Consider the following 27402-nt stretch of genomic DNA (forward strand, 5'->3'; position numbering starts at 1 on the left):
TATGCTAGCTTTTTGCAGCGGATTTGCCACCAAAACACAGGTGTAGTGAAAACCACCACTAACTCTAACCCAAAATGAGAAAGGAAAAGACACACATCAACATCATTGTCATCGGACACGTAGATTCCGGCAAGTCTACCACTACGGGTCATCTGATCTACAAATGTGGTGGGATCAACAAAAGAACTATTGAAAAATTTGAGAAGGAGGCTGCTGAGATGGGAAGGGCTCCTTCCAGTCTGCCTGGGTCTTGGATAAACTGAAAGCTGAATGTGAATGTGGGATCACCATTGATATCTCCCTGTGGAAATTTGAGACCAGCAAGTATTATGTGACCATTATTGATGTCCCAGGACACAGAGACTTTATCAAAAACACGATTACAGGCACATCTCAGGCCGACTGTGCTGTTCTAATTGTTGCTGCTGGTGTTGGTGAATGTGAAGCAAGTATCTCCCAGAATGGGCAGACCCGTGAGCATGCCCTTCTGGCTTACACACTGGGTGTGAAACAACTAATTGTTGGTGTTAACAAGATGGACTCCACTGAGCTGCGTTACAGCCAAAAGACAAGAGGAAATTGTTAAGGAAGTCAGCACCTACATTAAGACAATTGGCTACAAACCTGACACAGTCGCATTTGTGCCAATTTCTGGTTGGAATGGAAACTACATGCTGGAGCCAAGTGCTAACATGCCTTGGTTCAAGGGATGGAAAGTCACCCGTAAAGATGGCTGTGTCAGTGGAACCATGCTGCTTGAAGCTCTGGACTGCATCCTGCCACCAACTCATGCAACGGACAAGCCTTTGCGTCTGCCCTTCCAGGATGTCTACGAAATTGGTGGTATTGGTCCTGTCCCTGTGGGCCCAGTGGAGGCTGGTGTTCTCAGACCGGGCATGGTGGTCACTTTTGCTCCAATCAATGTTACAACTGAAATAAAGTCTGTTGAAATGCACCATGAAGCTTTGAGTGAAGCTCTTCCTGGGGACAATGTGGGCTTTAATGTCAAGAATGTGTCTGTCGGGCCGGCCCAGTAGCTCAGGTGGTTGGAGCTCTGTGCTCTGAAGGCTGCCAGTTTGATTCCCACATGGGCCAGTGGGCTCTCAACCACAAGGCTGCCGGTTCAACTTCTCGAGTCCCGCAAGGGATGGTGGGTTGTGCCCCCTGCAACTAGCAACGGCAACTGGACCTGGAGCTGAGCTGCACCCTCCACAACTAAGACTGAAAGGACAACAACTTGACTTGGAAAAAAAAGTCCTGGAAGTACACACCGTTCCCCAATAAAGTCCTGTTCCCCTTCCCCAATTAAAAAAAAAAAATTATTAAGAAAAAAAAATGATCCACCAATGGCTTCATGACTCAGGTGATTATCCTCAACCATCTAGGCCAAATCAGTGCCTATACACACCTGTGCTTCATTGTCACACAGCTCACATTACTTGCAAATTTGCTGAGCTGAAGGAGAAGATTGATCATCGTTCAGGCAAAAAGCTGAAAGATGGCCCCAAGTTTTTGAAATCTGGTGATGCTGCCATCGTTGACATGGTTCCTGGCAAGCCCAGATGTTTTGAGAGCTTCTCTGACTACCCTCCTCTGGGCCATTTTGCTGTTTGTGACATGAGACAGACAGTTGCTGTGGGTGACATCAAAGCAGTGGACAAGAAGGCAGCTGGAGCTGGCAAGGTCACCAAGTCTGTCCAGAAAGCTCAGAAGGATAAGTGAATATTATCCCCAATACCTGCCATCTCAGTCTTAATCAGTGGTGGAAGAATGGTCTCAGAACTGTTTGTCTCAATTGGCCATTTAAGTTTAATAGTAAATGACTGGTTAATGATTATAATACATCGTAAAATCTTCAGAAGGAAAGGAGAATATTTTGTGGAGCATTTGTTTTGTGTGTGTGGCAGTTTTTAAGTTATTAGTTTTTAAAATCAGTACTTTTTAATGGAAACAACTTGACCAAAACTCTGTCACAGAATTTTGAGACCCATTAAAACAAAATTTAATGAGAAAAAAAGGTATGCTAGAAAATATCAATATAATAGAAAAGAAGCAGTAGTTGAGTAATGGAGGAAAAAAGAAGACATATGGAAATTAAATAGCAAATTTGCACAAATAAGCCCTACCTTAGGAGCAATTACATTAAATATAAAAGGATTAAACACTCCAATCAAAGACAGAGATTGGCAGAATAGATAAATACATATATAAATTATAGCACAATCCAAAAGACATTCAACATCATTAATCATTAGGGAAGTGCAAATCAAAACCAGTGAGATATCACCTCACACCCATTAGGATAGCTACTATTTTAAAAATCAGAAAATAACAGGTATTGGCAAGGATATAACATGCTTTACAGGCTTGTAGCCTAGAAGCAGTAAGCTATACCACATAGTCTAGGCACATGGTAGGCTATATCACCCAGGTTTGTGTAAGTACACTCTATGATGTGCACACAATGACAAAATCACCTGAAGACACATTTCTCAGAACGTACACCCATCGTTGAACGGCACATGACCATAATTCCAGCCTGCACTGTTTTGTGGTGCCTCTTCTATGCCAGTGCTGACCTGGGCACTTAACACATGCACAGTATCTCGCTCAATCCTCATAGCAGTTCAGAGAGGCTGGGGTGGTTACGCCCACATTTCACAGTATCAGAATTTGCCTCAGGGAGAGTAGGCACTTGCTCAGGGTGTGGAGCTCATCTGCTGGAGAGCCAGGGTTCTAAGGCCTGGACACTCCCTGATAGTATTGGCATAATTAAAGCCAGGGCCTGAGGCTTGAGCTAAGTGCCTGGCTCCCTAATTCCTTATTGGCTCTGAATTTGCCAACCTCCATGCCTCATTTCGTCTACTCAGTTTAAAAGCCCTTGGCCCAATCTGCTCCCCTGCGAAGCCCCTGGAGAAGCATGGCTGAAGGTTGTCCTCATGGTGGGGGCAGTTTGGGTTTTCAAGAGTCAGGAGCTAGCGCCTCTTAACCTGAGGTTGCTGTGTGGCGGGAGGCAGAGGGCTGGGTCAGAGCCAGGGCCTGTCGGGCAGAGCAGGAAGCAGGTGGGGTGGGAGTCGGGAGTCTGGGCGCAACACAGAGGAGCAGCTGTGAGCTGTGAGCAGGTAGAATGGCCCCAACAGCCATGGGCACCAAGGCCAGCCCTCACCTCCTCGTGTGCAGCTGCGCACCTGCCAGGCTGTAGAAAATATTCTACCCAGTTTGCTTTTCCAGGAATATACCATTCGGGAAACACTCAGGCAATGAGCATCCCAGGAGGGGCTAGAGCTCAAGGTGGGCACTATGGGTCCCCAGACCTCCACACACCTCTCCTTACCTGTCCACAAGCCGCTCATGCACCCTCCAAACCTCAAGGTGCACGTGGGCATGGCTCCAGTTTGGGAAACCCTGTCAGACCACATCAGTTTAGTTAAACAGGCCACAGAGTCACTGACCCCTTTGCTCCCTCAGACTTATTTCATTTATTTCCAGAGTCAGCTGGCTCTTATTTAATAGCTCCCACATTCCTGACAGCAGAGTCAGCAGATCCAAGCAATGCCTGGAACAGATGTTTGAAAGCTGTGTGTGCAATGGGGCCAAGCCGTGGGGGGACCACCCTCCAGCCAGCCTCATGTCTCGGCAGGGACCCCTGCACAGCCTGAGCCAGGCCCCCTGCCCCATCTATCACTGCTGGGTGCCCAGCCTGTTGCTGGCCCCAGGTCCCATCTCCAGAGGCTACAGCAGCCACAGCACAAATCCTAGGCAACGAAGCCCTCTTCTAAGAGGCCTTAGAAGAGGCAATGGCCTGCCAGGCGGCCCCTCGTCCATTCAGCGGAGATTTACTGAGCATATGTGGCTGCCAGGTCCTGTGTTAGGTAGCGGGAGACAGCGGGAAGCCGGGCAGATGGGGTCCCGGCCTTACTGATAGGGCTGACAGACAATCGATGACACACAAATAAATGGATTTAATAATCAAAGATTGTGATTAGTGTTGAGGAGGAAATAGCACGGAGCTGTGATAGAAAGCAGTGCGTCGAAGGGTGAGGAGACGTCTTCAGATTTTGCACTTAAGGAAGGCTTTTCTGAGGTGGTGGCAATGAACCGTATCCCAACGACCTCAGGAACGTGATAGATGTGAATGTCCTGAGGCCGAAGAGAACAGCCCCTTGGGGAACCTAAAGCGACAAGTGCAGTATGGTGGCCAAGGGTGGGGCATTGACGAGGAGCAGGGCCACACAGGAGAGCGGGAGTTTGGATGTTATTCCAGGTGCAATTAGAAGCCTTAGGAAGGGTGGGCATTTTTCAAAGGCCCTTCTAGCTGGTAGCGTTGGGGTGCCCAGAAGAAGAAATTCGCTTAGGAGGCTGTGATGGTGGTGCCCCTGCGAAGTGATGATGGGCTGGGGATATGGTGCCAGTAGAGCCCGAGAGAGGGGTGACTTGGTGTGTTTTGGAGTCTCTTAGATGGGCTGGATGTGGCCTGTCCCAACAGCAACGGGGTCAGTCTGGAATGCTGCCATTCCCACTCTGGCCACCCCTCTGGAGACGGTGGATGGTGCCATGGGTGGGGTCCCATGGTGCCGCTGTCGGCCTAGACTGACCCCTCACTAGCTGAGTGATCTCACACAGGCCACACACCTCCTGATGACCTCTTTCCTACAATGTGGCTGTGAGGGAGAGGGCCGGGCAGGAAGAGAGGAAGATGTGCAAGCAAAGGATGTTTTTCAATCAGAGGAATTGAAAGGACATACAGATGGCCGATAGACATGTGAAAAGACATTCAACGTCATTAATCATCAAGGAAATACAAATTAAAAACACAATGAGATACCACTTCACACCTGTCAGAATGGCCATCATCAACAAATCAACAAACAACGAGTATTGGCGCGGATGTGGAGTAAAGGGAACGCCTGTGCACTGTTAGTGGGATTGTAAATTGGTGCAGCCACTGTGGAAAACAGTATGAATATTCCTCAGAAAATTAATAATAGATCATATGACCCAGCAATCCCACTGCTATTTACCTGAAGAAATCTAAAACAGTAATTCAAAAGATATATGCATCCCTATGTTTATTGCAGCATTGTTTGCAGTAGCCAAGATATGGGAGCAATCTAAGTGTCCATCGATAGACAATTGGATAAAGATGTGGTACATACATATAATGGAAAATTACTCAGCCGTTAAAAAAAAATGAAACCTTACCATTTGCAACAACATGGATGGACCTAGAGGGTGTTATGCTAAGTGAAATAAGTCAGACAAACACAGTATGCTTTCACTTATATGTGAAATCTAAAAAAACAAAATAAATGAACAAAACGAACAAAACAGAAATAAATTCATAGATACAAAGAACAAATTGATGGTTACCAGATGGGAGGAGGGCTGGGGACATGGGTGGAAAAGGTGAAGGGATTAAAAAGTTCAAATTGGTAGCTACAAAATAGTCACGGAGATGGAAAGTACAGCATAGAGAACATAGTCAGTAATATTGCAATAACTATGAATAGTGTCAGGTGGGTACTAGACTTAAGTGGGGTGATCGCTTCAGAAGTTATGTAAATGTCTAATCACTGTTATACAACTGAAACTAAAATAATGTTGTATGTCAGCTATAATTAGAAATTTAAAAATACAAGTATATGTTTGTTTGCTTGTTTGTTTTTAATTTTTATTGGAGAATATTGCAGAACAGTGTGTATTTCCAGGACCTATGAGCTCCAAGTCAAGTCGTTGTTTTTCTTCAATCTAATTCTGGAGGGCACAGCTCACTGGCCCATGTGGGAATCGAACCGGCGACCTGGGTGTTATGAGCACTGCAGCACTGCGCTCTAACTAACGGAGCCAACTGGCCGCCCTGTACTTTTTTTAATCAAAGGAATTGGAGCACGTTTCAGAGCTCTTGGGAAGGATCTGCTTGAGAGCAGGCTTGACTGTGACAGGCAGAGGGATGGTGGGTGTGGTGGGTGCAGCAGGGTCCCCAGAAGGTAGAGGCAGGTCAGCCCCTCCTACTTAACCTGAGGGACTTGGTGAGGAGGCCAGGCACAGGCGCAGGTGCAGGCAGGTGTGTGCATGTGGCATCAGAAAGATGACAATACATCCGTCTGGCAGCTTTTCTTTGTAAAACAGGGAGCAAGGTCCTTGGCTGAAAGTAAGAAGTCAGCTGTATGGATGTCCAAATGGCGAACACCCTGCCCGCCCCTAGTCTAGACTTAGGGGAGACACAGTCCCCATGTTACCATTCTTGGGTATTAGCACCATCATACGTCAGCTCTCAAGCCAAAAATCTTTTCTTCACCGTTCTCCTTACTCTATGCCCCATGCACCCCTGGACCCCACCTCTGCCATTAAATCGAAGAGCAAGTCCTGCCTGTCCTCACTGACAAGTAACCTGACTCACCTCTCTCGTCTCCACTGCCAGCACGGGGACAGCTGCAGTTTTGCGGGGCCCACGCCTGGCCCCTGGAATCACTCCTCCATGCAGGACCTGCAGTGCCCCACCCCCACTACGCTTTGCATCCCGCCCTCCTGGGTTGTGACAAGGAAACAAGGCCCAGTGCTCTGGCTGGCCCTGCCTTCTCCCCGCCCCTCCCCTACTGCAGCCCTCAAACGCCCAGTGATCTTGGCATGTTCTGCGCTTTCCCATCTCTGCCTTGCTCCTGCCTCCACCTCGCTCTCCCAGAAATCGTCCTCGCCCTCTGGATTCAGCCTCGTCTCCCACCCTGAGTGGGCCCAACCTGTCACATGCTGGGAGCTCCCTGTACTTTCCCTTGTGTAATTGTTTTCTTAAGTACCTGTCCGTTCAAGGAAAATTCTGTGAACCTGAGGTCTTGTCTCACCACGGGGTCCCATTACTTGCCTCCCTGGGACTGAGGTCCAGGGTCTGCCCGGAGCCAATGTGGCTTAGTGGAAAGTGAGTATGGGGTTGAGTTGGGACACCTCTTTCCTGGATGAGCTCCATCCCCAAGCAATTATGTAGCCTTAGGCAAGTCACTTCTTTCTGTTGTCATCTGTCAAATGGGTGTGTTCATCACACCTCTCACAAAGTACTGAGAAGGTCAGATGCAGTCACAGATACGCAATGCAATTTGCAAACCATAAAGTGAGGACACCTGTGGGTGTCATGAGTGTTCTCCGTGAGTCCGCATCTCCGTGGGACAATCCTTGGCTTGTTGCACCAGCCTTTCCTGCAGCAGCACCTGTGCTTTTAGACTTGTCCCCTTCAAGTACCCCGTGCAGCCCAGAGCCGGGCCTCGGGCACCACCCACACGTCTGCTCAGCCACACACATCCCAGTGCCCTTGCGATGTTCTTCCCTCTGCCCAAAATATTTTCTCCCCCAAGTGTCTCCCTTTCGATAGAAATGAACCAAATCCCCAGTGAGCACCCTACTTTGTCCTTCAGGTGAGAACAAGGTCTGATTCCTGCCCAGGTGGCCAAAGTCTAACATGGGCGGCCCACGCAGCAGCCTCGTAAAATGAATGCATGAACCCACAGGTGCGGGACTGTTATCACCCCCGCCACATGCCCACCCCAACCCCTCCAAGTGCAAAGTTGCTCCCTCTGCCCTGCCATTTGCTTCGGGGCCTGTGATGACATCAAAGCCTTGTGCAGAGGTGTGGCCAGGAGCTGTGCGAGGCGGCCCATCATGGCGAGGGGACTCTCCCACCTTTGTTTCTGACTGTGGCCTCTCTGCTTGTGTTTTGCAGGTCCTCCAGTAAGTGCCCTGGATTATGCTCTCTGCTCCTGAAAGATAAGACATTTTGTTTTCTCTCTATAGCACTTCCATGAAAATAGTATTTGGTTGGAGAGGTGTGTCCTAAAAATAACAAAACAGTCTGGACAGGGGCCATATTTTTTTAAATATGCAGATGAATCCAAGCACTGAATTCCACAGGCTTGACCTGCCCCTTGAAGCATTGTGTGACCACTTCCCTTCCAAGAGAGCTAGCACGAGCCTGGCTGCTCCTCACCGGAGCACTGGCTCCACTGGGTACACGGAAATGCAAGCACCACGCCCATGTTTTCTAACTGCTCTACTGCAGTCGATCTGTTTAAATGTTTTTGTTTCACGTGCTTTGGCAGAAAGGGCTCTGGAGTCAGGCAGTTATGCCAGGACTGACTTGGGCTTAATCACTAGAAGCTAGGGTCCATTTCTCTTTGCCAAAATGCGTTTGACTCTCAGACTTGGGCAGCTGCCCACGAGAGTGTTGGGTTTGAGAAAGGTGTGGAGGAGGGGCTGGCACCCCAGGCAGCACTGAAGTGGAAATCCCGGTGTTTTCCAAGAGCCATGATAAGCCTGGCTTTGAGTCATTGTGGCAGTTTTTGCCCGATAAATTCTGGTGAATTGATTCAAGAAGCACATTGAAAAGAAAAAGCACATTGAGAGTTTGAACTTTCTAAAGGAATTCCTTTCTGATGAGCTGTTTTATTTTTGACTTCCACTTACCATGATTCATGTCCCAATCGGCACCCTTTGGAATCTGGGCTTTTCGATGCTTCTAGCACCACATCAAGCCAAAAAGCAAGCCAGCAAGAATGTGTAGATGTATTGGCCATAAGCAGTTTTTTTCTCCGTTGAGTCATTCCTGGCTGTCACATGGAGGTAGCTAGCCTGTGTGAACTCGCTGAATGCGTAACGCAGAGCGCGATGGAACAGGGTGTTTTTTTAACTCGGCTGTTAAACAATTAAGTGCATTAAACGAATGCAGAATTCTCCAGCTGCAACCTGAGATGAATGCCTATGAGGGAGACACAGGCCAGGCAGTTAGTGCTTCGAGCTCGAGCTCGAGCTCGTGGTGGTGGAGAAGCATCCAGTAGCAATAAGCGCCCCCCACCCCCCCCATGGCTCTGGCTCCCAAGGCTGCCTTCCTGGGTTCACCCCATCCCAGTAGCAGGCAGGAGACCCACATCTGCTCTCTCGGCCGCTCAGCACTTTAGGAGCATTTTCCATGGTGGCTGTGACACCACCCTCGTGAATCCCATGTCCCCACCTGGTCCTTGCCATGTGCGCCGGCTGGCGTGAGCAGGACATGCATGGTTGTGTGCCCTGGTGGCCCCTCCAGCCTGGCCAAATGAGGTGAGAAGTGGGTGCTCTGTCCCCTAGACCTGTCAGCGCCCTGAGTCTCCCCCAAAAGCGTCTCCCCACAGAACCTGGGGGAGTCTGGGGCCTCGATTGAGTGCTAAGTGTTGCCATATGGTTTTCTGCTGAAAGTCTGATTATTAATGACACATTAATTACCACAGGGACAATCGGGACGAGATGGCTACCCGGTAATTTACCATTTATTTCTTGCTCTCTTTGCCCTTTTCTCTCAAGCCAATATGCCTCCTCTGAGGCTTTTATTTTCCTGTCTGCGCTCCTCTCTGCCCCCTCCTCTGCTCCTCAGGAGCTCTGGTCTTTCTGTGGAGGGATTAGCATTAGCTCTGTGGAGACCCAGGACATGCAAGTCTGCAGGGCCCCAGCCTGGCAGGAACCCTGCAGCTGCAGCTGCCTCGCAGGCAAAGCAAAGAGGCTTTGCGAAGGAGTCTCCTGGGGTCCTGAGTCCACCCAGCACTGCTCTTCCTGCCAGTATGTCTCCCAACGGAGCCCAGGGTCCAGCCATGGCTGTGGAGCAGCCTCCGGGCCGGCTTGGGGCCTGCCCTTCCCGGTGCATAGGTCACTCCCGCCCCGGTCTGCCGTGTGCTTTCACCGCTCAAGAACGGGACATGGGTGGGTTCCGGTTCGGCCTTTGTGGTTTGTCAATTCTCAGAGCTTTTACCGTTAAACCTAATACTTAGCTTTTACTTGGAATCAGTGTCCCCAGCCCAGGCTGGATGAGGACCACAGAAGAAACAAGGTTGGCTGTGGGCTGCGAGTCCTGCACAGAAGTCCTGGCACATCAGAGCAGGGGTAGAAAGAGAGTGTGGCGGGACCGTCCTGCTGGAGGACATGTTTGTTCAGTGCCTCAGACCAGTACGATGCAGGGAGGGAAATGCTGACTGATTCAGAGACCTCTCTAATGGCAAGATCTGTTCAGACTTGGATGGGCTAGTGTTGGAGGTAAGGTGGGGGGGCCCCAGTCCTGCAGGCGCTACCTTCCTGGGAGGTTGGGGAGGGCAGTCCCAAGTGTAGGGGTAACCTGGATTCCAACGCTGTGCCTCCTAGCTGGGTGACCTTGGGGTAGGTCCTAACCCTCTCTGAGCTTCAGTTTCCTGTTCTGTGAAATGGGGTGATGAAGGCCTCCCTCACAGCGTGAGAGTTGGGATTAAATGAGACAGAGGAGGTAACGGTCACAAAAAATGCGTCACAAACCGGGCCCTCCAGGACTCGACGGAGGCTTTGGGGACATTTATCTTGTGTCCAGAGCAGCCCACGCTGGGTCCACAGTAGTGTTTGGAGTCTCTCGATCAGTCAAGATAGCTGCCCCAGAGGCGGCAGCCTGGCCTCTCAGACCAGAAACATCCTGCTCAGCGTGAAGTAGAAGGAACCCTGAAAACCAGCCAGGATCCACCTTCATCCTGCGGGAGCACCCTGGGGGCCAGGCCCATCACCTCCCCTTCCTGACTGGGGAGGAGTCACTCCCCATTCCTACATGACAAGCAGATAGATTCTTGGGGAACCACGGGCTTTCGCTAGAATACTGCAGCCTCATGTCTTGGGGACGGTTTGCTTCACCAGCTCCGGAGGGCTGGAGACTTTCTGGCAGAACCCCTCTGGCCTGATCCACCTAAGTTTACAGTCCAGGTTACTCGACTGCAGACGCTCCTGTCCAAAGGGCCAGGGCGGTGGCTGGTGATTAGGTGTCTCCCCTCTTCCCCACTGTTGCCATCTCCTCTGAGCACACGGTCACCCAGGATTCCTTTCTCCCTAGTATCAGGGAGGACATTGGCTGATGGTGGATGGGGGCAAGGTGGGGGTGGCTGGGGGACTCTGGGCAAGAGGCTAGCATCCTGGTGCACAGTTAGGCGGCTGGGAGATAAATGCCTTGGCTGCCCTAAGTCTCTGTCTTCTTGCCTATGAAGATCAGGGCCGGGGTTCAGATGAAATGAGGTCACTCCTGGAGCACGCAGACACCACAGGTCACAGCGGACGGTGGCCTAGTCACAGTGTGGCGTCACAGGGCTGTTGGAAATCTAGGCTGAAGGGTTAGCGTGTGAGATGCTTGGCACCGAGCCTGGGCCAGAGATGGGGCTCTGTGAAGAATGTGCCAGGGGACGGCCGGGGAAGGATGTGCAAGCAGTGTGAACTGGGAGCTTTCTGGGAAGGAGGCGGTTAGGGCCCAGCAAGCCTTCCCCACTGCCCATGTGCAGGCAGCTCCAGCGGTGCCCTTGGCCCCTCCAGCTCCTCATCCCTAGGAAGCCCTGAGCAGGCCCCACGGGGCAATGGGTGAGGGAAAGGTGGTGTCACACCCATGATTGCCCCAGGGCCAGGTCACCCTTTTTCCTGAGGTCACCCAGCCCCAGTTTGTACACACACCTTGGTTTCCACAACGATCTGGGCCCCTTCTCTGGCTGGGTTGAGGGCATTCGTCCCTCCAGCCCAGGAACCACCCGGCTCGCCCAGCTGTGTGCCTCTGAGCACCTTGGTTCTGGCACTGCCTTGAAGGCTGTCCCTCCCGTGAGGCCCACTGGATGGGGAGACACCTGGCCTGGCTTCGCCACAGGAGGAAAGCGGGCCTGTGTGGTCAAGGGGAGGGTGAGAGCGATGGGCTTATGTGTTTTGAGTTGACAGCCAGATCTCATGGCCTGTGGAGGGCCTGGCTCCCGCCCGGGGTCTGTTTACAGATGGCTTCATGTGGTCCTCCCAGCGGTTAGGGGCTCTGCAGGGGCGCAGGCCCTGGGCCATCACAGAGGAGCCTCATATGCTGAGTACTGAGTGGGCTTCCCCTCAGTCAGGCCCAGGTTGATCCCGGCTAAGCTGTGCACACGTGGGCAGGCCTCTCAGCCTCTTGGGACCTGGGAGATTCCACCCACAGAGCTGGAGGGTCAGTGGGTAACACAGGCAGAACACAAGTGCAGTTCACATGGCAGCCCCTCAATACTGTCAGCACAGAAAGCCTCGAGGGAAGTAAAGACAGATTTGGGAAACCATTATGACCCATCAACAGACTTTAGAGAGGAAAACGGCTTTGAGAACCGTCAGTTGTAGAAAAGGAATATTTTCTGCAGCTTAATAAACTTCAAAACCAGCTTCAGGGAGGATTTTTTTATTTTCAGTTTGTGCTGAAAACATGTCACTTCCTAAAGGGCAAGAAAAGAGTTGCAGAGGATTGTGGTGGAGACTGCAGGCTGGGTTTTCTGGATTAATCCACGGGAGGACTGGTCCCTCCAGTGAGCAAGAGCAGCTGAAACCTGGTCCATATGTAGACCCGATGGGAGTAGGGGGCAGTGGCTAGGAGCCACCCATGTCCACGGGGCAGGGTGTGGACTGACAGGACCCGTGGTCAGGTGCCCACAGCCGTTTTGGGCAGAAGCCAGCCTGTCCTTGTGGGTTCATTAATCGCTCTCTGCTGATGACAACAGAAGAGTGTTTATTATAAAACCTTCCCAAAATAGAGAAAAGCACAAAAGAGGAAAAAGCAATCATCCATAACCCTACCACCCACAGATAAATCCTGTCAATATTGTGGTACTTTTTATGCACAAGTTTGTTTTTATATTTCTTACTTTAAAACTGGGATTACACTGGACATATTTTCTGTAGCTTATTTTGTTCATTTAATGTGTCATGAGATTTCCCCTCATCACTAAGAATTCTTATAGAATGTAGTAGCTACATAGTATTTTATTGTGCATAATTTATTTAACCAAGCTCCAAGTTATATTATTTATATTGAAATTTTTTCGCCCTTGCATTCAACATCCTGGGAATAAATCAGGGCTTACTTCCATTATCTCCTTAGAATAAATGTCTAGAAGTTAAATTGCTGGACCAAAGGGTTTGCACGTTTAAGCCTTTTGATGTAATTGCCAAATTGTCCTCCAGGGGGCTGTACTAATTTACATTCCCTCCAACATCGTACGAAGGCTTCATGTTTCCCCAAACCCGGGCCAACTGTGGGTATTATCATACTTTTAAATCTATGCCAATACAATAAGTTAAAAAAAATGAATGTGTACGTATGTATGTATCTTGTTTTAATTTAGGGTGTATTTTCATTAGAAGTAGAGTCTTAGCGATTAAACTAGTTTTGAAAAAATTCCTGTAACCCTAACTGCCACCTGGTGGTAGGGTTTGGAATTGCAGGTAGAGCATTTAAAGAGGAAATCACCAGGTTTGAGAGCTTTGGGATCCCAATTGGTTCAGGGACAGCAGACATCATGGCATCAGCAGCATAGGGGGAGTTTTGAGCTCAGAACATTGTGAAGCCAGGGTAGGACCTGCAGAGAGCTCTGGGCTCAGCAGTCTTGCATTTTTTAGTAGTAATCAGCATTTACATTGATAAAGTGGTTTTGTTGTCTCATAAATAGGAGGCTTGGTTCTGTTCAACAAATCTGTAAGCTATGTCATGCTCTATGCTGGGTACTAGGGGGGCACAAAGACCCAGTCTCAGTCTTCTGGAGGCTGTGGGGGAAGGGGGTCAACACAGAGTTTGCCATGGAGTTGGAGGAACTATTAGGGTCACTGGGATTTTCCTGGAGGTTTCTTATCACAACCCCTGTTTTCTGCTCCAAACTATGGTTTCTGTCGAAGATGAAAAGACTTGTCTCTCATGCAAGACTCAGTCTTGCCTACACCTTGACTTTACATATTAGACCCTCTCGTCATCTCCTATTTACAACACAAAAATCCTCACTTTTCTCTACTTTGGTATTTGATCTTCCTGATGCTTACTGTTGAACTTTAGTGACTTTCTCGTTTGTTTTACACCTTCAAAAACATGTCTGGAAAAAACATGGTTTTGGTAATATCTTCCAGGGCTTAAGAGTTCTCTACATTTGGACATATGAGGAGAATGTCAGGTTGCGAGGTCAGAGATGCGCGGAGGTTATGGAACCTAGAGCGTGCTGGTGGTGCCGAGGCCCTGGGGTGGAGAACATGCCACCCCATCCATCAGTGCCTCTGTGGCAGGTGCTTTTCTGCGTCTTTGGACCAGTACCGAGCAAGAGAGACAAGGCCTCTCCCTGTAGTGGGGAGGAGAGAAGCAATAAACAAGTAACAAATAAGCCAAACAAGATCGCTTCAAACAGCAACATGTGCCACAAAGAGAATAAAGCAGGGACATGATGAGACTGCTGGCTGGGTGGATGGTGGGTTTAATTTAGATTGAGCAATCAGAAGGCTCTTAGGGAAGATGACATTGGAGTTGAGACTTAAATGATGAAAACAATGCAGTGATCTTAAGAGAAAAGTGCTCTTGACAGAGGAAAAGCAAGTGCACATGTCATGAGTTTGCGACAAGCTACATGTGTCCAGGGTGCATGCGAGGCCAGTGTGGCTGGAATGAGTGAGAAAGTGATGGGAAGATGGTGGAAGAGGAGCCAGAGAGGTCTCGAGGGCTGCATCGAGTAGAATCTTAGAGGCCACAGTGAGAGGTGGGAGACCAAGGAAATTTAGCTCTGTGTTTATAGAAACCACTTGTCCCCAAAGACGGAGTGCCACGCCAAGGGCTCAGAGATTCCCCCTCCAAAGAGAACTGGAAGAAAGGACTGTCTCCTCCCATCACCCAAAGCCCCTCCATCAGGCCAGGGAAGCAAGTGTACCTTCTGAGTGCTTCTGGGTACAGGCTCGCAGGCACTGTCACCCTGGGAGGTTGGTGGTGTCGGCTCTACGTGACAGATGAGGACGCTGAGCTCAGAGGGTGTCATGACTTGGCTGAGGCACAAGCCCACCCATATGACGAAGCCCATTAGCACCCGGGCTGCAGTCTCTCCTCCATCAGTAAGCGGGTCACAACCGCAGGCTGGGGCTCACAACTGTCTGTGTATTGGCAGAGGGTCCTTCCCCTCTCACCAGGTATTTGGAGTGAATGTTCCATTTTTCCTCCTCATCCTATTTTTATCTAGCCCTGGAGCTCTCTCTCCATGCACTGCTTTCCACCCCCTTATCAAATTGTTAAGACCCATTCTTGCTTTTCAAAAACATGGAGAAAAAAAAAGTCTAACTTAAAGAAGTCCATTTCTCTATCCCACTTCCTCTTCTATCCTCATTCATACATCTGTGTCATGACCATTATTAGAAATTAGGAAGAAACACATGTCCCTCATGATGAAATGTCCGATTCCATTTCCCTGGCCAGGTCCTATCCTGTCATGGAGCAGCTGAGTGGAGCAGGACTTGCCAGGGACCACAGTCACGACAGGTCCTGCCCTTAGGCAGTCACTCAGCCTGTCTGGGCTTCTGTGTCCACATTTGCAAAGTGTGAGGTTTGGCCTGGGTGAAAACATTAGGAATCAGATCTGTGCAGCGCTTCACAATTTCAAAGCACATCCCATCCCTGGGCAGTACGACTTGTGCCCATTTTGTGGATTGAAAAACTGAGGCTTATAGTGGCCATACCACTTTTCCAGATCTCACAGTGGCAAACATGTGGGCCTGGCTTCTACCTGCAGACCCCCTAGGGCCCAGACAGTGGTCTGTCCTCCTACCATGTTGAACTCTGGAGTCCCCTTGTTTCTCCTGCCTGCAGGTGGTACCAGTTCCAAAGGCCTCTGTTAACTAGAACCCATCACGAAACTCCTGAGCGGTTCATGTTCCCATCCACAAACTAGAGCTGCAGTCTCTGTCTCATGCTGTGTTACTTGAAGGAAGGAGATCAGACCGGCAGGCCCCGGGAAACACAGGTCCCACTCAGCAAGTGCCCATAAGTCCTCACTGATTTGGGCTCTGAGCTGTTTCATAAAATGACTTTTTGGGCCCAGCCACCTCTGATGGGATTCTGACGACAGATGGCCTGTCACCCACCCAGCCCACTGTCCCTGAGTCTAGTAGGAAACCCTCCCATACAGAGAGATTTACCGTGCTGTGGGGAGGGCTGTAATGCACATAGATAGGGATTCTGCCCCAGAGGAAGATGTGGATAACTGTCTGAGACCAGGGGAGGCCTCACAGAAGAGGGACATTTGAGGTGTGTCTTGAGGGATGAGTAGGAGTTCGGCAGGAGAACAAGCTGGGAAGGCATTCCATGCTGCACAAATACAGGCACCATGAATACAGCAGGGGATGTAGTGTGGCCCCATGTGTCCAGGGACAACACGCAGAGGACGGGCAGGAAGAGGAGAGAAGGTGATACTGAGTGAAGGGCCTCCCACCCATGCAGCAGAAGATTTTGGAGCCCAGGGGAGCCCCTCGGTGACATGGACAGACATGTGTATTGAAAAGGCCTCCCTGCTCCAGGGCAGAGACTGGAAGAAGAGGGTCCAGGTAGGAGGCCGATGCAATAATTCGTGGCTGTAGCCTGAATCAAGAATGTCCTGGTGAGGATGGAGGGGAGGGGGCCAACCTGAGAAATGAGAGCGGGCAGTAGCTACAGGCTGGCGCCGGCGGTGAGGGACCAGAACCAGCTCTCCTCACGCCCGGCAGCACAGCCCCCCAAGCACCGCGCCCAGAACCTGTCTGGCTAAACGCACAGGAGTCATTGCAGGGAGAAGGGGACGGGTAGGAGCTGCACAGTGTCTCTAGAAGCAGTAACGGGAGCACCGGCGGCCCAGGCCCTGGGGACAGGGACGGCAGAAGCTCCAAGCTGATATGTGGGCCATGAGGCAGGGCCTCAGCCTGGGACCAATTTCGAAGTAAATGACTCAGTTGGATTGTTTGGAATTAATCAAGTGAACAAAGAAGGACCACAGAGCAGCACACATTCATTCATATGCTTTCTTGCACTCTTGTTGTTCAAAAACAGCTTTGATTGTAAATGTGTAATTAGTTCAATGATTCATCTGTAATATCCCAAATTCATCTGTTTTTAGATTCTGACATTCTACATCTCATTTTAATCTGACCCCCTCAGTGCTGCTCCCCAGCTCTCCAGATGCGGAAACAGAATGAAAGCAGGTCTCCCGAAGTGAAAGCCCCCAGATTGGAACCTCAGGGAGACAGAGCCGGGCCTTTGAGAAAGGGCCACCACTCTGGCCTTTCCTCCCCAGGGTCCCTCACCAGCCCAGGGCAGGGGCTCTTTGACTCAGACCACCTTGCCTTGTGTCCCCACTTTTCCCTCAAGTGTCATGTGTGGGGCAGCTAAAGGACAGGGAGCCTGTGCTGCTGCTTCTGCTCTCGGTTTCCAGATGCATCGCTCACCCTCTGTAGCTCTTCAACATCTTCCAGGCAATGGCCAGTGCGTCCCCAGACCTGGGTTTCAGCCTCCGAGGTGCCTCCTGCTAAGTCCAGCTCTGGGAGAGCACTTAGCAGGGCCAGCCCTGTGGGGCCTGGCAGAGGAGGTTTGTCCTGTCCTTTGTGGGGATGCCTGTGACACCTTTGGAGAGTGGGGCCCTCTGGCTGGCTGAACCTCTTCCTGCTTCCCCAGGCAACAAAGCACCCTCCAGCACCCCCACCCCACTGCAATGGAAGAGGGTGCCCACAGACCTGCACCAGGTCACTGGGGCAAACTCAGGTCTTCCAAAAAAATAGATTTTTTTAAAAAATAATTTCAGGTTTTTGATTTTTTTTTTTTTTTTTATTGGAGAATATTGGCAAACAGTATGTTTCTCCAGGGCCCATCAGCTCCAAGTCATTGTCCTTCAATCTAGTTGTGGAGGGCGCAGCTCAGCTCCAAGTCCAGTCGCCGTTTTCAATCTTAGTTGCAGGGGGCACAGCCCACCATCTCTTGCGGGAATTGAACCAGCAACCTTGTTGTTGAGAGCTCACGCTCTAAACAACTGAGCCATCTAACCACTCCTCCGGAAGCTCAGGGGCAGCTGTTGGTCTTCAATTTAGTTGTGGAGGGCATAACTCACTGGCCCATGTGGGAATCGAACCGGCAACCCTGAGGTTCTGAGCTCATACTCTAACCAACTGAGCCATCCGGCTGCCCCCCTGAAAAAAAATAGATCCCCCCCAAAAAATAGATTTGCGAGAATGCATGTATTTGGGTACGAAGCTGGTCCATCCAGCTTCTCCTGAAATCAGGGACTGGACGCCTGTCCTGTTCATGTGGAGAGAGAATGGGCTTCAGAGCTCTGTAGACCGGTGTTCCCTAACCCCTCTTCAGCAGTTGGGGGAACGCTAGTGCTGGGCACACTGGCTAGGCTCAGTGAGTGCCATTTCCTGCCACTGTGATGGTCACTGACCCCAGCAGGGGGAGCCCTGGAGGCTGAAGGAGGCCCTCTTTTGCCAGCGTCCTCAGTGCCCAGCGTCCAGGCTGACCTCCCAGGCTCTGGCCTGAGGGCAGGAATCAGCGGGTGCCCAGCGTAGCCTTCGGCAGGTCAAGAGCGCCCTCTGGTGTTCCAAAGCCTGAACTGGAGCCTGTGGGAAACGACATTCGTTCAGAGGCATCCATTTGGTTCGTTCAACAAATACTTGTGTCCTCACTATGTATGAGGAACTTTGGCATTTGGGACACAATCACAAGAAATATACCCAGGGGCCCCACCTCCGTGGAGGCTGTGGTTGAGTGGGACAGAGAATCAAAATTCATGGGAACCCCGACCTTGGTATGCACAGTGGTCAGTGTCGGGAAGGTACAGGTTGCTGCAAACACCTGTAACCCGGCCCCGGCCTGCCGGGGGTCAGGGGAGGAAGAGAGGTGTGAGCCGAGGTCAGAAGGGGTAGGTGCTGACAAGTTGGGAGCTTAAGGTGGATGTCCAGAGAGAGGGTACACCCAAGACAGGCCAGGCTGGCAAGGGAACAGGAGAGGGAGGGTGGGGAGCGACAGCGATGGCCCTGCAGCAGCCAGCCTCGCTGACCCAGTTGGCTGCCTCTCCAGGGGCCACAAAGTGGAGAGAATTTGCAGTGGCATCAGACTTGGGAAGAGCCAGACTTAAACAAAAACTTTGCAAATCCATCAGGCTACCTAGGAGGGAGTTCCCCGTCACTGGAGGTGTGCTAGTCAGGCCTGCACACCCACCTGTCAGGAAGGGCATCTAGGGAGAGATTGGCCCCAGTGGGTCATCTCCCATGCAAGGTGAGGGGTCATTCCAGCAACAGGGCCTCCCTCTCCGGGGCTGCTCAGACCCAACTTAGTGGGACCATTGGCATAAGCCTAGCTTGGGGGCCTGGAGAGCGGGCGCTTCACAGACTCATGAACATCCCTCAGAGCTGGGCCTTTGGTAGGCACTGGAGCCTCGGGGACAGTCACTGTGGGAGGGGAGATGGCAGGAAGACAGCAATGGGTCGGTAAGAGAAACTGTGTGGTGAGGTCAGGGAGAATGAGGAAGGCTTCTCAGAGATGACATGTGAAGGAGGCGTGTGGGAGGCAGAGGGGGGGCTCTGAATGCCAGGCCAAAGGGCGCTGTGACTCTGTCCAAGGGCGGGGGGTGAAGGTGTACCACGGAGGGTGGTGAGGCAGGAAGCTTTCGGGACTCAGGCATGAGATGCAAGTTGTGTCCTACGCCAAGCTGGCCATGCCTGGCCTCTGCAAGCTTCAGTTTCCTCATCTGAGAAATGGGGACAATAATGGTGCTGTCTGGCAGGGCTACGCTCAGGCTCGGCAACATCCCGATGAGAAGGCAAAGGAGTGTGTCTTTTGGCTTCACCCCGTTTCCTGGACTCTCAGCCCTGAACTGGCCCAGTGCCTTACAGTCACACTGAATCAACTCACCTGGTGCCATGCTCTGGGCTGGGCACTCTTCCCTACAGGAAGCCATTCCATCTATAGCACACCCACTTTCCAGAGGCAGAAACGGGCTCCAGGAAAGTCGTGCAGCTCACTGCAAGGTCTGCAGGGCAGGGATACAACAATCAGGATGTCCCTGCATCTTCAAAGTGCAGAAGGATGGCCGTGCGGGGGCAGAGGCAGGGAGGCTGGTGGAGGCTGGGCCAGGACCTAGGCAGCGGTGGGTGGAGGACTGGACAGGAGGCCACAGTTTGGAGAAATGGTTCAGAGCGGAACGGCAGGCTGACGAGCTCATTGGTGCCATCCAGAGGCCAGCCAGGTGAGGAGATAGGTGAAGCTGGCTGGGTGCGGGAGAGGTAGGGAAAGGTGGGGCCTGGGCTGAACTTGGGGGCACACGCCCTATTTCCAGGGGGTGCCGCAGTTCAGTCCATGCAGGTCAATCATTACATCTTCCAATATTTCAAGAGAGGCTAGAAATCCAAATTTTACATGAAATCTCTGGATCTTTAAAGCTTCCAATCAATTTATTACCAGTGGATGATAATTGTGTTTTCTGTGAAACCAAGGAGGACCAAGATAATTGTGTTATCTGTGGAAACCAAGGAGGACCCACCCACAGCAGCCCAGGGGGACCTTTCAGAGGTTAGACAATCAAACCTGAGGGAGGCCAGGAAGGCCCCACAGACCAGGGCTGGGGCAAGAGGACAGGTGTGGCCTGGGTGTCAGGGGTACCTGCAGAGTACCCACAGCCTCAGTATCTGCTGCAAGCTGTCTTGGTCACCCTGTCCCCTGGTGTCCTAGTAATGTCAGGTCTCAGTCGCACCTTTTTTTTTTCCTCTTCTTCCGCCTCCCCCCGCACCCCCGACTCCGGTTCAAGCCGTTGTTTCTCAGTCTAGTTGTGTAGGACACAGCTCCCTGGCCCATGCTGGTATTATGAGCCTTGTGCTCCCCCCGGCTGAGGCCCCCCAGCTGAGGCAGTCGGTCGGCCACTCACAGCAGCTCTCCCCAGCTGCAGCCCACCACGGCAGCCCAGCTCCAGAGAGAGCCATTGTTCACAATCTTAGCTGTAGAGGGCGCAACTCACTGGCCCATGTGGGAATCGAACCAGCAACCTCGGTGTTAGGAGCACAGCGCTCCAACCACCTGAGCCACCCGGCCGGCCACTCAGTCACAGCTTCTGAGCCGTGCTGTCCCAGGCAGATTGCCTCCCTGTCTCCATCATGTAGTTCCAGCCACACGGGAACTGTTACCTCTCTGGCCAGCTGGTGCTCCACCCTGCTAGATCTCCAGCCAGCAGATGCTGCCACCAAAAGGATTCCCTGGCCTATCTGCTACCGGTTGCCTTCCACCAGACCATCCCCATGTGCCTGAGCTGGAGACACCGGACCTGAGGCAGCTCAGGTGGACACAACCTGAATCACTGGCCCATCTTCCATCCTCCCACAGCCAGTGGAGTCAGGCCCATTACCCCCTCCACCCCACCCAGGAACAATTTTTCCTAATACCTGACAGGGTATTTATGGAACAGGCAAACGTGTAATTTAAGCAGGTATTTGGGGATTGGTTCAAAGGTATAGCACCACCTCTTCTAGCCATGATGTATAACTTGGACACATGTGTAATTGCTTCCAGCGCTTGCAGCAGAGTCACCGAGCATGCTGTCTCCCCAAAATAGAAGCCAGCTGGCTTCCCGGCCTCACAGAATTATAGAGCTGAAGGGACCTGGAGTCTAGGCCGAGGGTTACAAACCCAGATGTCCCAACAGAGCTGGCAGGTCACCTCGATGGGGCAGCGGGCCAGGTGTGAGGCAGTAGGAAGGGGCAGAACCTGTGGCCCTGGAGTGGTGCCCGGCTAAGGGAGCACTTGGCCTGGCAGGTATTGCCAGGCACAGGTGCCCCAGGGCATAGGTCTTCCAAGTTTACGAGAAAGTCCAAAGTCCGGATGTTTATGTGAAACGTCATAATTTGTAAATGTTGCAACTAATTAGGTTAGGTTTGTTCTTTTGGATTTTTTTTTTTTTTAATTGCATGGACCAAACCAAGCGTGGCTCCAGGCCCAGCCCTTCACTGTGTAGGACAGACAAGCACAGGGAGGGCGGCAGCGTGTGAGGCCAAAAAGCAAATGGAGGACAGGTCCCTGGCCTTGGCAGCCTCTTAGGACCCCACCCAGGGAAAGCCCAGGACTGCCCACCCCACGTGTGGGGAGATGGGGTGCAATGGGAGACTGCAGAGCCCACTCTACATGGTGCCGCAGACCCTGGGAAGGGATTTCCTGGGAGGAACTGTGTGCCGGGCTGTGCACCCAGGCACCAACTGCAGCCAGACTGGACCTAAGAAGGGAGGGTCCTTTCTTCCCTTTCCTGCGGGCAGAATTCAAGTCTGGGAAACTGCTACGCCCAGACTGTCTTGCTATGGCCCGTGTGTGTGTGTGAATAGCCTGGACTGAGAAATCAGGACCACATGGGGCTGGCCTGCCCAAGGGGCTGCCACCCACCCCCTCGCACACTGGACAGCCCTAATGAGGGAGCCTTCACACAGGAATGCACGTCCCGGCTGAGACCCCAGGCCCCAACAGCCTTGTAATTTGATGAATTGTCAACATCTGGGCCATAATTACTGGGCCCTGGACTGATAATCCCAGTAAGCCCCCTCATCCAGGGGCCCTGTCCCGGTGCATTTCGAGGGCTCCATTCCCTGACAGGAGCCATCAGCATTAATTACAACCAGAAAGCAAGACAGTCATCCAGCTCCGGCTGCTCTGAGCATTTACTGCCGTCTGCATTTAAACACAGCCAGCTCACTGATTTAGCTCAGTCCCACAGATACTGTTGCTGATGGATCTGGAGGCCTGAGCCGTCCCGTGTGGCATGCAGTCAGCGCAAACCCCCTGCTGCAGGACACACACACACACACACACACACCCCGTTCTTGTCACCCACCAGGCTTCACCTCCTGAGGGACATTGGGAAGCTCCAGTGATGGAGCCAGCATACCCCACGTCCCAAACTTATTTCACCAGGAAACCTCCCCTCTTTTGCCACCTTGTTAATGTTTCTCAAAAGAGGGCTCTATGGAACACTGCTCAGGAAATAGTCCACGATGTGAAGGAGGAAGTGAGCTGACCCGTGAAGGCCCAGCCCAGCATCCCCCTGCCAGCCACTCGGAAGGCCACACTAGGGTCACTCACCTCCTAGCACTGCTCCACCACAGGACAAATGCAGACCCCAACTTTGTGTCAGCTTGCCTGGAGGGTCTTTTGTCTCAGGTTGGCCTGAGAGGAGGAGACAAAGGAGACTGACTGGGACCCATGGGAGTTGTCATTGAGAGAAGATAGTCATGACCATCTTACAGATGAGCAAATTGAGGCTCAAGGATACTCCGGTTCCTGAGCGAGGCAGGGCCTTAGTCAGCACACGGGGCCTCTGCTGCCTGGCCTGCTCATGCACGACCCAGGGCCTTGTTTGCTTCTCACATCCGGAAACATCCTGGGGCTCAGCTGATCTGCGGGAAAGAGTGATTTAAAGCAGAACCAGGCTTGGGAACAGCTGTAAAGTTTCGGCGTTGAAAACCTCTGGTGAATTCCCCGGCTTTGATCAGGCAGAGGAGGGAGCCGGGCACAGCGCTGTGACATCTGACCCTCAGGGTCACCCCTTCTGTGGAAGCTAAGGTCCAGAGGGGCTCTGACCCCAGGCAAGGCCCAAGCCCGGCCTGCACTCCACGGGCTGCCCTGCGTGCCTTTCCTTCCTGTTGTACTTGTGAGAGGAGCAGGAGGCAGCTGGTGTGGGCACCCCATAGTCTGGGGCAGGGGAGGGCTGCCGGATGGATTAGGACCCCCGCCACCAAGGGCGGCCTGCACCCCAGCTGAGGCTCTGCTCCTCCACACTCCGGGCTGCCCAGAGCAGCCCCGTTCTGTTCAGAACCAGCGTTTCATCTGCTGGGATACAGCCTAGACCCTGCCCCACCTCGGTCCAGCCTGAACCCATGTGTGTCCCTGGCCCTTCTCTGGGGTGCTTCTCCTCCTCTCAGAGCACCCAGAGCCAGGCTCAGGTCTCCCTCCAGCCCATGGAAATGCCTTCTTCATAGATGGTCCACACAGCGTTCAGTTGTTTTGCTAAGGCTCAGCTAAGCCCTGAGATGAGGGTCCCAGGAGGTTGGGAATGCTGCTGCCCTTCCTGAGACCACAAGCAGGATGACATCTGGGACAAAGCTTGCAGGAAAGAAACCTATTTCACAGGGTGTAACCCAGTGTTTCTCACACTTACTTGAGCATGGAATCCCCTTCCCCAGGCCAGCCTGTCAGCACTCTGCAGGAGTGTTCCATGGGACACCAGTTAGGGAAAGGCAGCATGGGGGGTAGATGTGGGCAGGGCCCTGGACCAGCGGGACAGGACCGTGCCACCATGCCGGCAGGCCCATCTGACTCCAAAGGCAAGCTGTCCCCTTCCTCTGCCCCATGCCTCCCTGAGACCCCTCTTCAGTGACTCCCAGTGACTCCCTGCATCCTCTCCAAGGGCTCCTCCAGCCATGGAGGGGCCGAACCAGGACACATGCGCAGCGCCTGACCGGGGGCAGGGGCTTTGGGCACCAGACCAGGAGGTCTAAACGTCATCCTTCGGAGTGAGGCTCCCCAGAGGGGCTCAGGCAGGAGAGGAGTGTGGTCAGATTTGCACTCTAGAAAGTTCCCCAGGGCAATGGGTGGGAGAGACTACAGCTGTTGGTCAGGGAAGGGTAATGGGGGTGATGCCTGGAATTTCACACGTGTGTCGCCCCGTGTGAGGAGGGCTGACTGTGATGGGCCTCGCAGGGCGAAATACCACATTCCCCTGCAACCTGAAGGCAGGTGGACCCACAGATGCATGTTCAGCCCTGTTCAGCCCTGACAGGGCTTTAAAAATAAGAAAGGCAGGGGCTCTGCTCTGCATGCACTTCCTGAAGGGTCACAGACACTGGTGCCAGCGCTGCCATCTGGAGAGGAGCAGGGAGGACAGAAGGAGGTCTGCGGTGTCCTGTCCCCTCCTGCACAGTGTGCATGTTTCACTCAGTGCATGTAACACCTTTCCGGCAGAACCCACACACACAGGTCAGCAAGGCAGGGAAGCCGTCTCCCTGTCACAGATAATGAGGCCCAGGGTCACCAGCTGGCATGTGGTAAAGCCAGGATTTGATCCCAGGTGTGTCAGAATCCAGAGCCTGCGTCCTCCAACTGCTGCTCGTGTCTCCTAGAGCTTGGCCATAGGGTCTTCCTCCAAAAGGACGGGGACCAAGCTCCCTGGCAAATAGGCTGCGTGGATGCTGCTTCTCCCTGGGGAGCCTCCCCAAAGAGGGGCCATTTGAGTTGGGCCTTAAAAAATAGGTAGGAGTTCTCTAGGTGGAGGTGGGACACTGCAGTGGAGGGGAGGTGGGAAAGCACAGCTTGGGTCCAGGAAACAGCCTGATGCATGACAGTACGTGGAGCCTCAAGGGACACAGATGTACCCATGAGACCACTGGAGCAGATCTTTCCAAATCCAAGGCTGGTGGGAGCCCGTGGGGACAGCAGAGTTCAGGAGGAAACTGGAGTGAAGCCAGAGCAGGAACAGCCGTGCTGAGGACAATGGGTGTTACTTTCTCAGAGAGATTGACTGGCTCTCCCAGGGTCACACAGCAAGTGTGTCCATCGGACCCAGCACTCTCTCTGGCGGAAGGTCAGGGTAAAAGAGGGTCCAGATAGCTCTGCCCGGGGAGAGTCTGCTCAATGGGGGAAACAGACTCACCAGGAATCCCAGAAGGAAGGCAAGGCCTGTGAGGCTCTGCCCCAAGGTCTCCCAAGATGGCCATCTGTCACCCCCGCTAACTTGGGCTGCAGGAGAGGGAGCACCACATGGAGAGTAGGGCTGATTTCAGCCCCTGGACAATCCACTGGCTCTGCTCCTGTGTCTGCGAGATGGGGCCATGGTGCCTGCCTCCCAGGGCTGCGGTGAGGCAGGCGCCGTGAGGGGCATGGCAGGGCGCAGCCAAGTCCAAGCTGAGGAACGTGCCCTGGACAGTCTCCCCCTCTGTGGTCCCCAGGGGCAGGGTGCTCTCTTTGTGTCCTGTTCTGCTCTGTGTCCTACACTTTATCGGGGCACCTTGAACTCATCATGCCATCCAGGCCCTGAAGCCAGTTCCTGTCCCCAGCTACTGGTGACTTAGCTGTGGGGCCCACTGTGTCCTCCCTCCTGGCACAGAAATAGGAAAGAGCCTTATTTAGTTCTGAGCTGCACCTTAGTCTCCTTTTTATTTCGGGCTGCATTACGGGGTTTTTTTTTAATCCATGCGGATGTATAGAGGGGCGAATTTTGCACTGCGTTTAGTCTCAGTTCAGCAGATGCACAGGTACACCCAGGGTCTGGGCACAGAGTCTGTGGTGGCAGCCACGCTGGGCAAGGAGGCTGGGGGCTCCTGGGCAGGGGAGCTCCAGTGGACCGTGGGGCGGAGCAGGGAAGATTTGAACAGCGTCATGCAAGGGCAGACCAGAGGAGAGGGGGTGGCGGACGCCAGGCGAGGCCACGGCAAGGGCTCGAGTGCAGAGTGGACACAGAACTGAAGCACCGTCCAGCTCCAGCCCCAGCTTGTTACTGACCACGTGGCTTTAGGCAAAGTCGACCCCTTGCTGGGCCTCAGTTTCCTGTTGTGTAAGACAAGATGGCAACACGTCCCTCAGAGGGCTGCTGTGGTGATTAAGACCGAGTGTGGGACCACAAAGAGCCCCCAAAACAGCCTTAGGATGGGCCTGGGTCCCATGTGTGTTGTGGCAGCTAGAAGGCCAAGCCTGAGGGAGAGGCCCAGGGTAGAGACACCCAGGGGCATGGCCCTGAGGAGGCCTAGCAGGGCCGCAGCGTGGGGGCTGGGGGAAAAGTGAGGCCCAATTTTATCAGACGGCTGAAGGGAGGAGTCATCGGGCGTGTGAAGCCAGGGATCAGAACAGCCAGGTGCCTCCGAGAGACCAGCCTGCTGGGCCAACTCCTGGTGCGCCTCAGATGACAGGGACCGGGATTGCAGCTGTGGCTGGGGCTACCAGGAGCCCCCAAGACCTGGACCCCTAAGACTTTGGAATGGGCCACACCCCCTCTCCTGGGACCCCAGCTGCCCCCAGGCCATCACCCTGACATCTAACCCCCACCCCCCCACACACACACAGCAGGGATGCTGGTGGCTGGAAGCACTTATGAGGCCAATTTTCAGAACTGCCCTGGTTTCCTGCCTGGAGCAAGACCCTGACAGGAGCACAGCGAGGGCTGGCCACTGTCACTGCATCTGGCGAATTAGCAGATGAGCTGTCTCCGCTCAGGGCGGTGTGGAAGTGATCCAGGGAAACTGGTCGTTTACCACTGGACCCAGCAGGAAAGGTCGCCAACTCCCAGGCTGTGCCCAGATCCAAGGGAGGGGAGACCAGCTCTGCAGGGGCCAGGAAAGTCTTCCTGGAACAGGAGAGCGTCCCCACGGATGAGTCGCTCTCACCAGAAACAGGAGGCAGGAAGGGCATCGCGACAGAGGAAGCAGCTCAAGCAAAGACATGAAGATGGGAACGAGGGCAGAGAGCTTGGAGAGACCAGGGGCGCAGGCGACTGAATGGCAGAGGCTGGCCTGCCCACAGAGGACCCCAAGCTGGGCAGGGAGGGCAGCCACAGAGGGCAGCACTGGGGGTGACGGGGCGGACCAGGGGTGCGGGCTGATGCTAAAGCTGAGCTGCCC

At 52.9% G+C, this 27402-nt stretch overlaps 1 protein-coding gene and 1 pseudogene across 1 annotated transcript in view; both read left to right on the forward strand.

Moving 5' to 3' along the window:
• Positions 1–27402, forward strand: part of COL23A1 (collagen type XXIII alpha 1 chain) — a 319451-nt gene that overhangs the window by 264733 nt on the left and 27316 nt on the right. The window contains exon 4 of the mRNA XM_033096768.1: positions 7709–7716. Within this exon, the coding sequence (XP_032952659.1) occupies positions 7709–7716 (8 nt within the window). The remainder of the gene's footprint in view (positions 1–7708; positions 7717–27402) is intronic.
• Positions 75–1722, forward strand: LOC117016932 (elongation factor 1-alpha 1-like; annotated as a pseudogene).

This window comes from Rhinolophus ferrumequinum, chromosome 24, assembly GCF_004115265.2.
Source record: "Rhinolophus ferrumequinum isolate MPI-CBG mRhiFer1 chromosome 24, mRhiFer1_v1.p, whole genome shotgun sequence".
In the NCBI taxonomy this organism is placed as follows: domain Eukaryota; kingdom Metazoa; phylum Chordata; class Mammalia; order Chiroptera; family Rhinolophidae; genus Rhinolophus; species Rhinolophus ferrumequinum.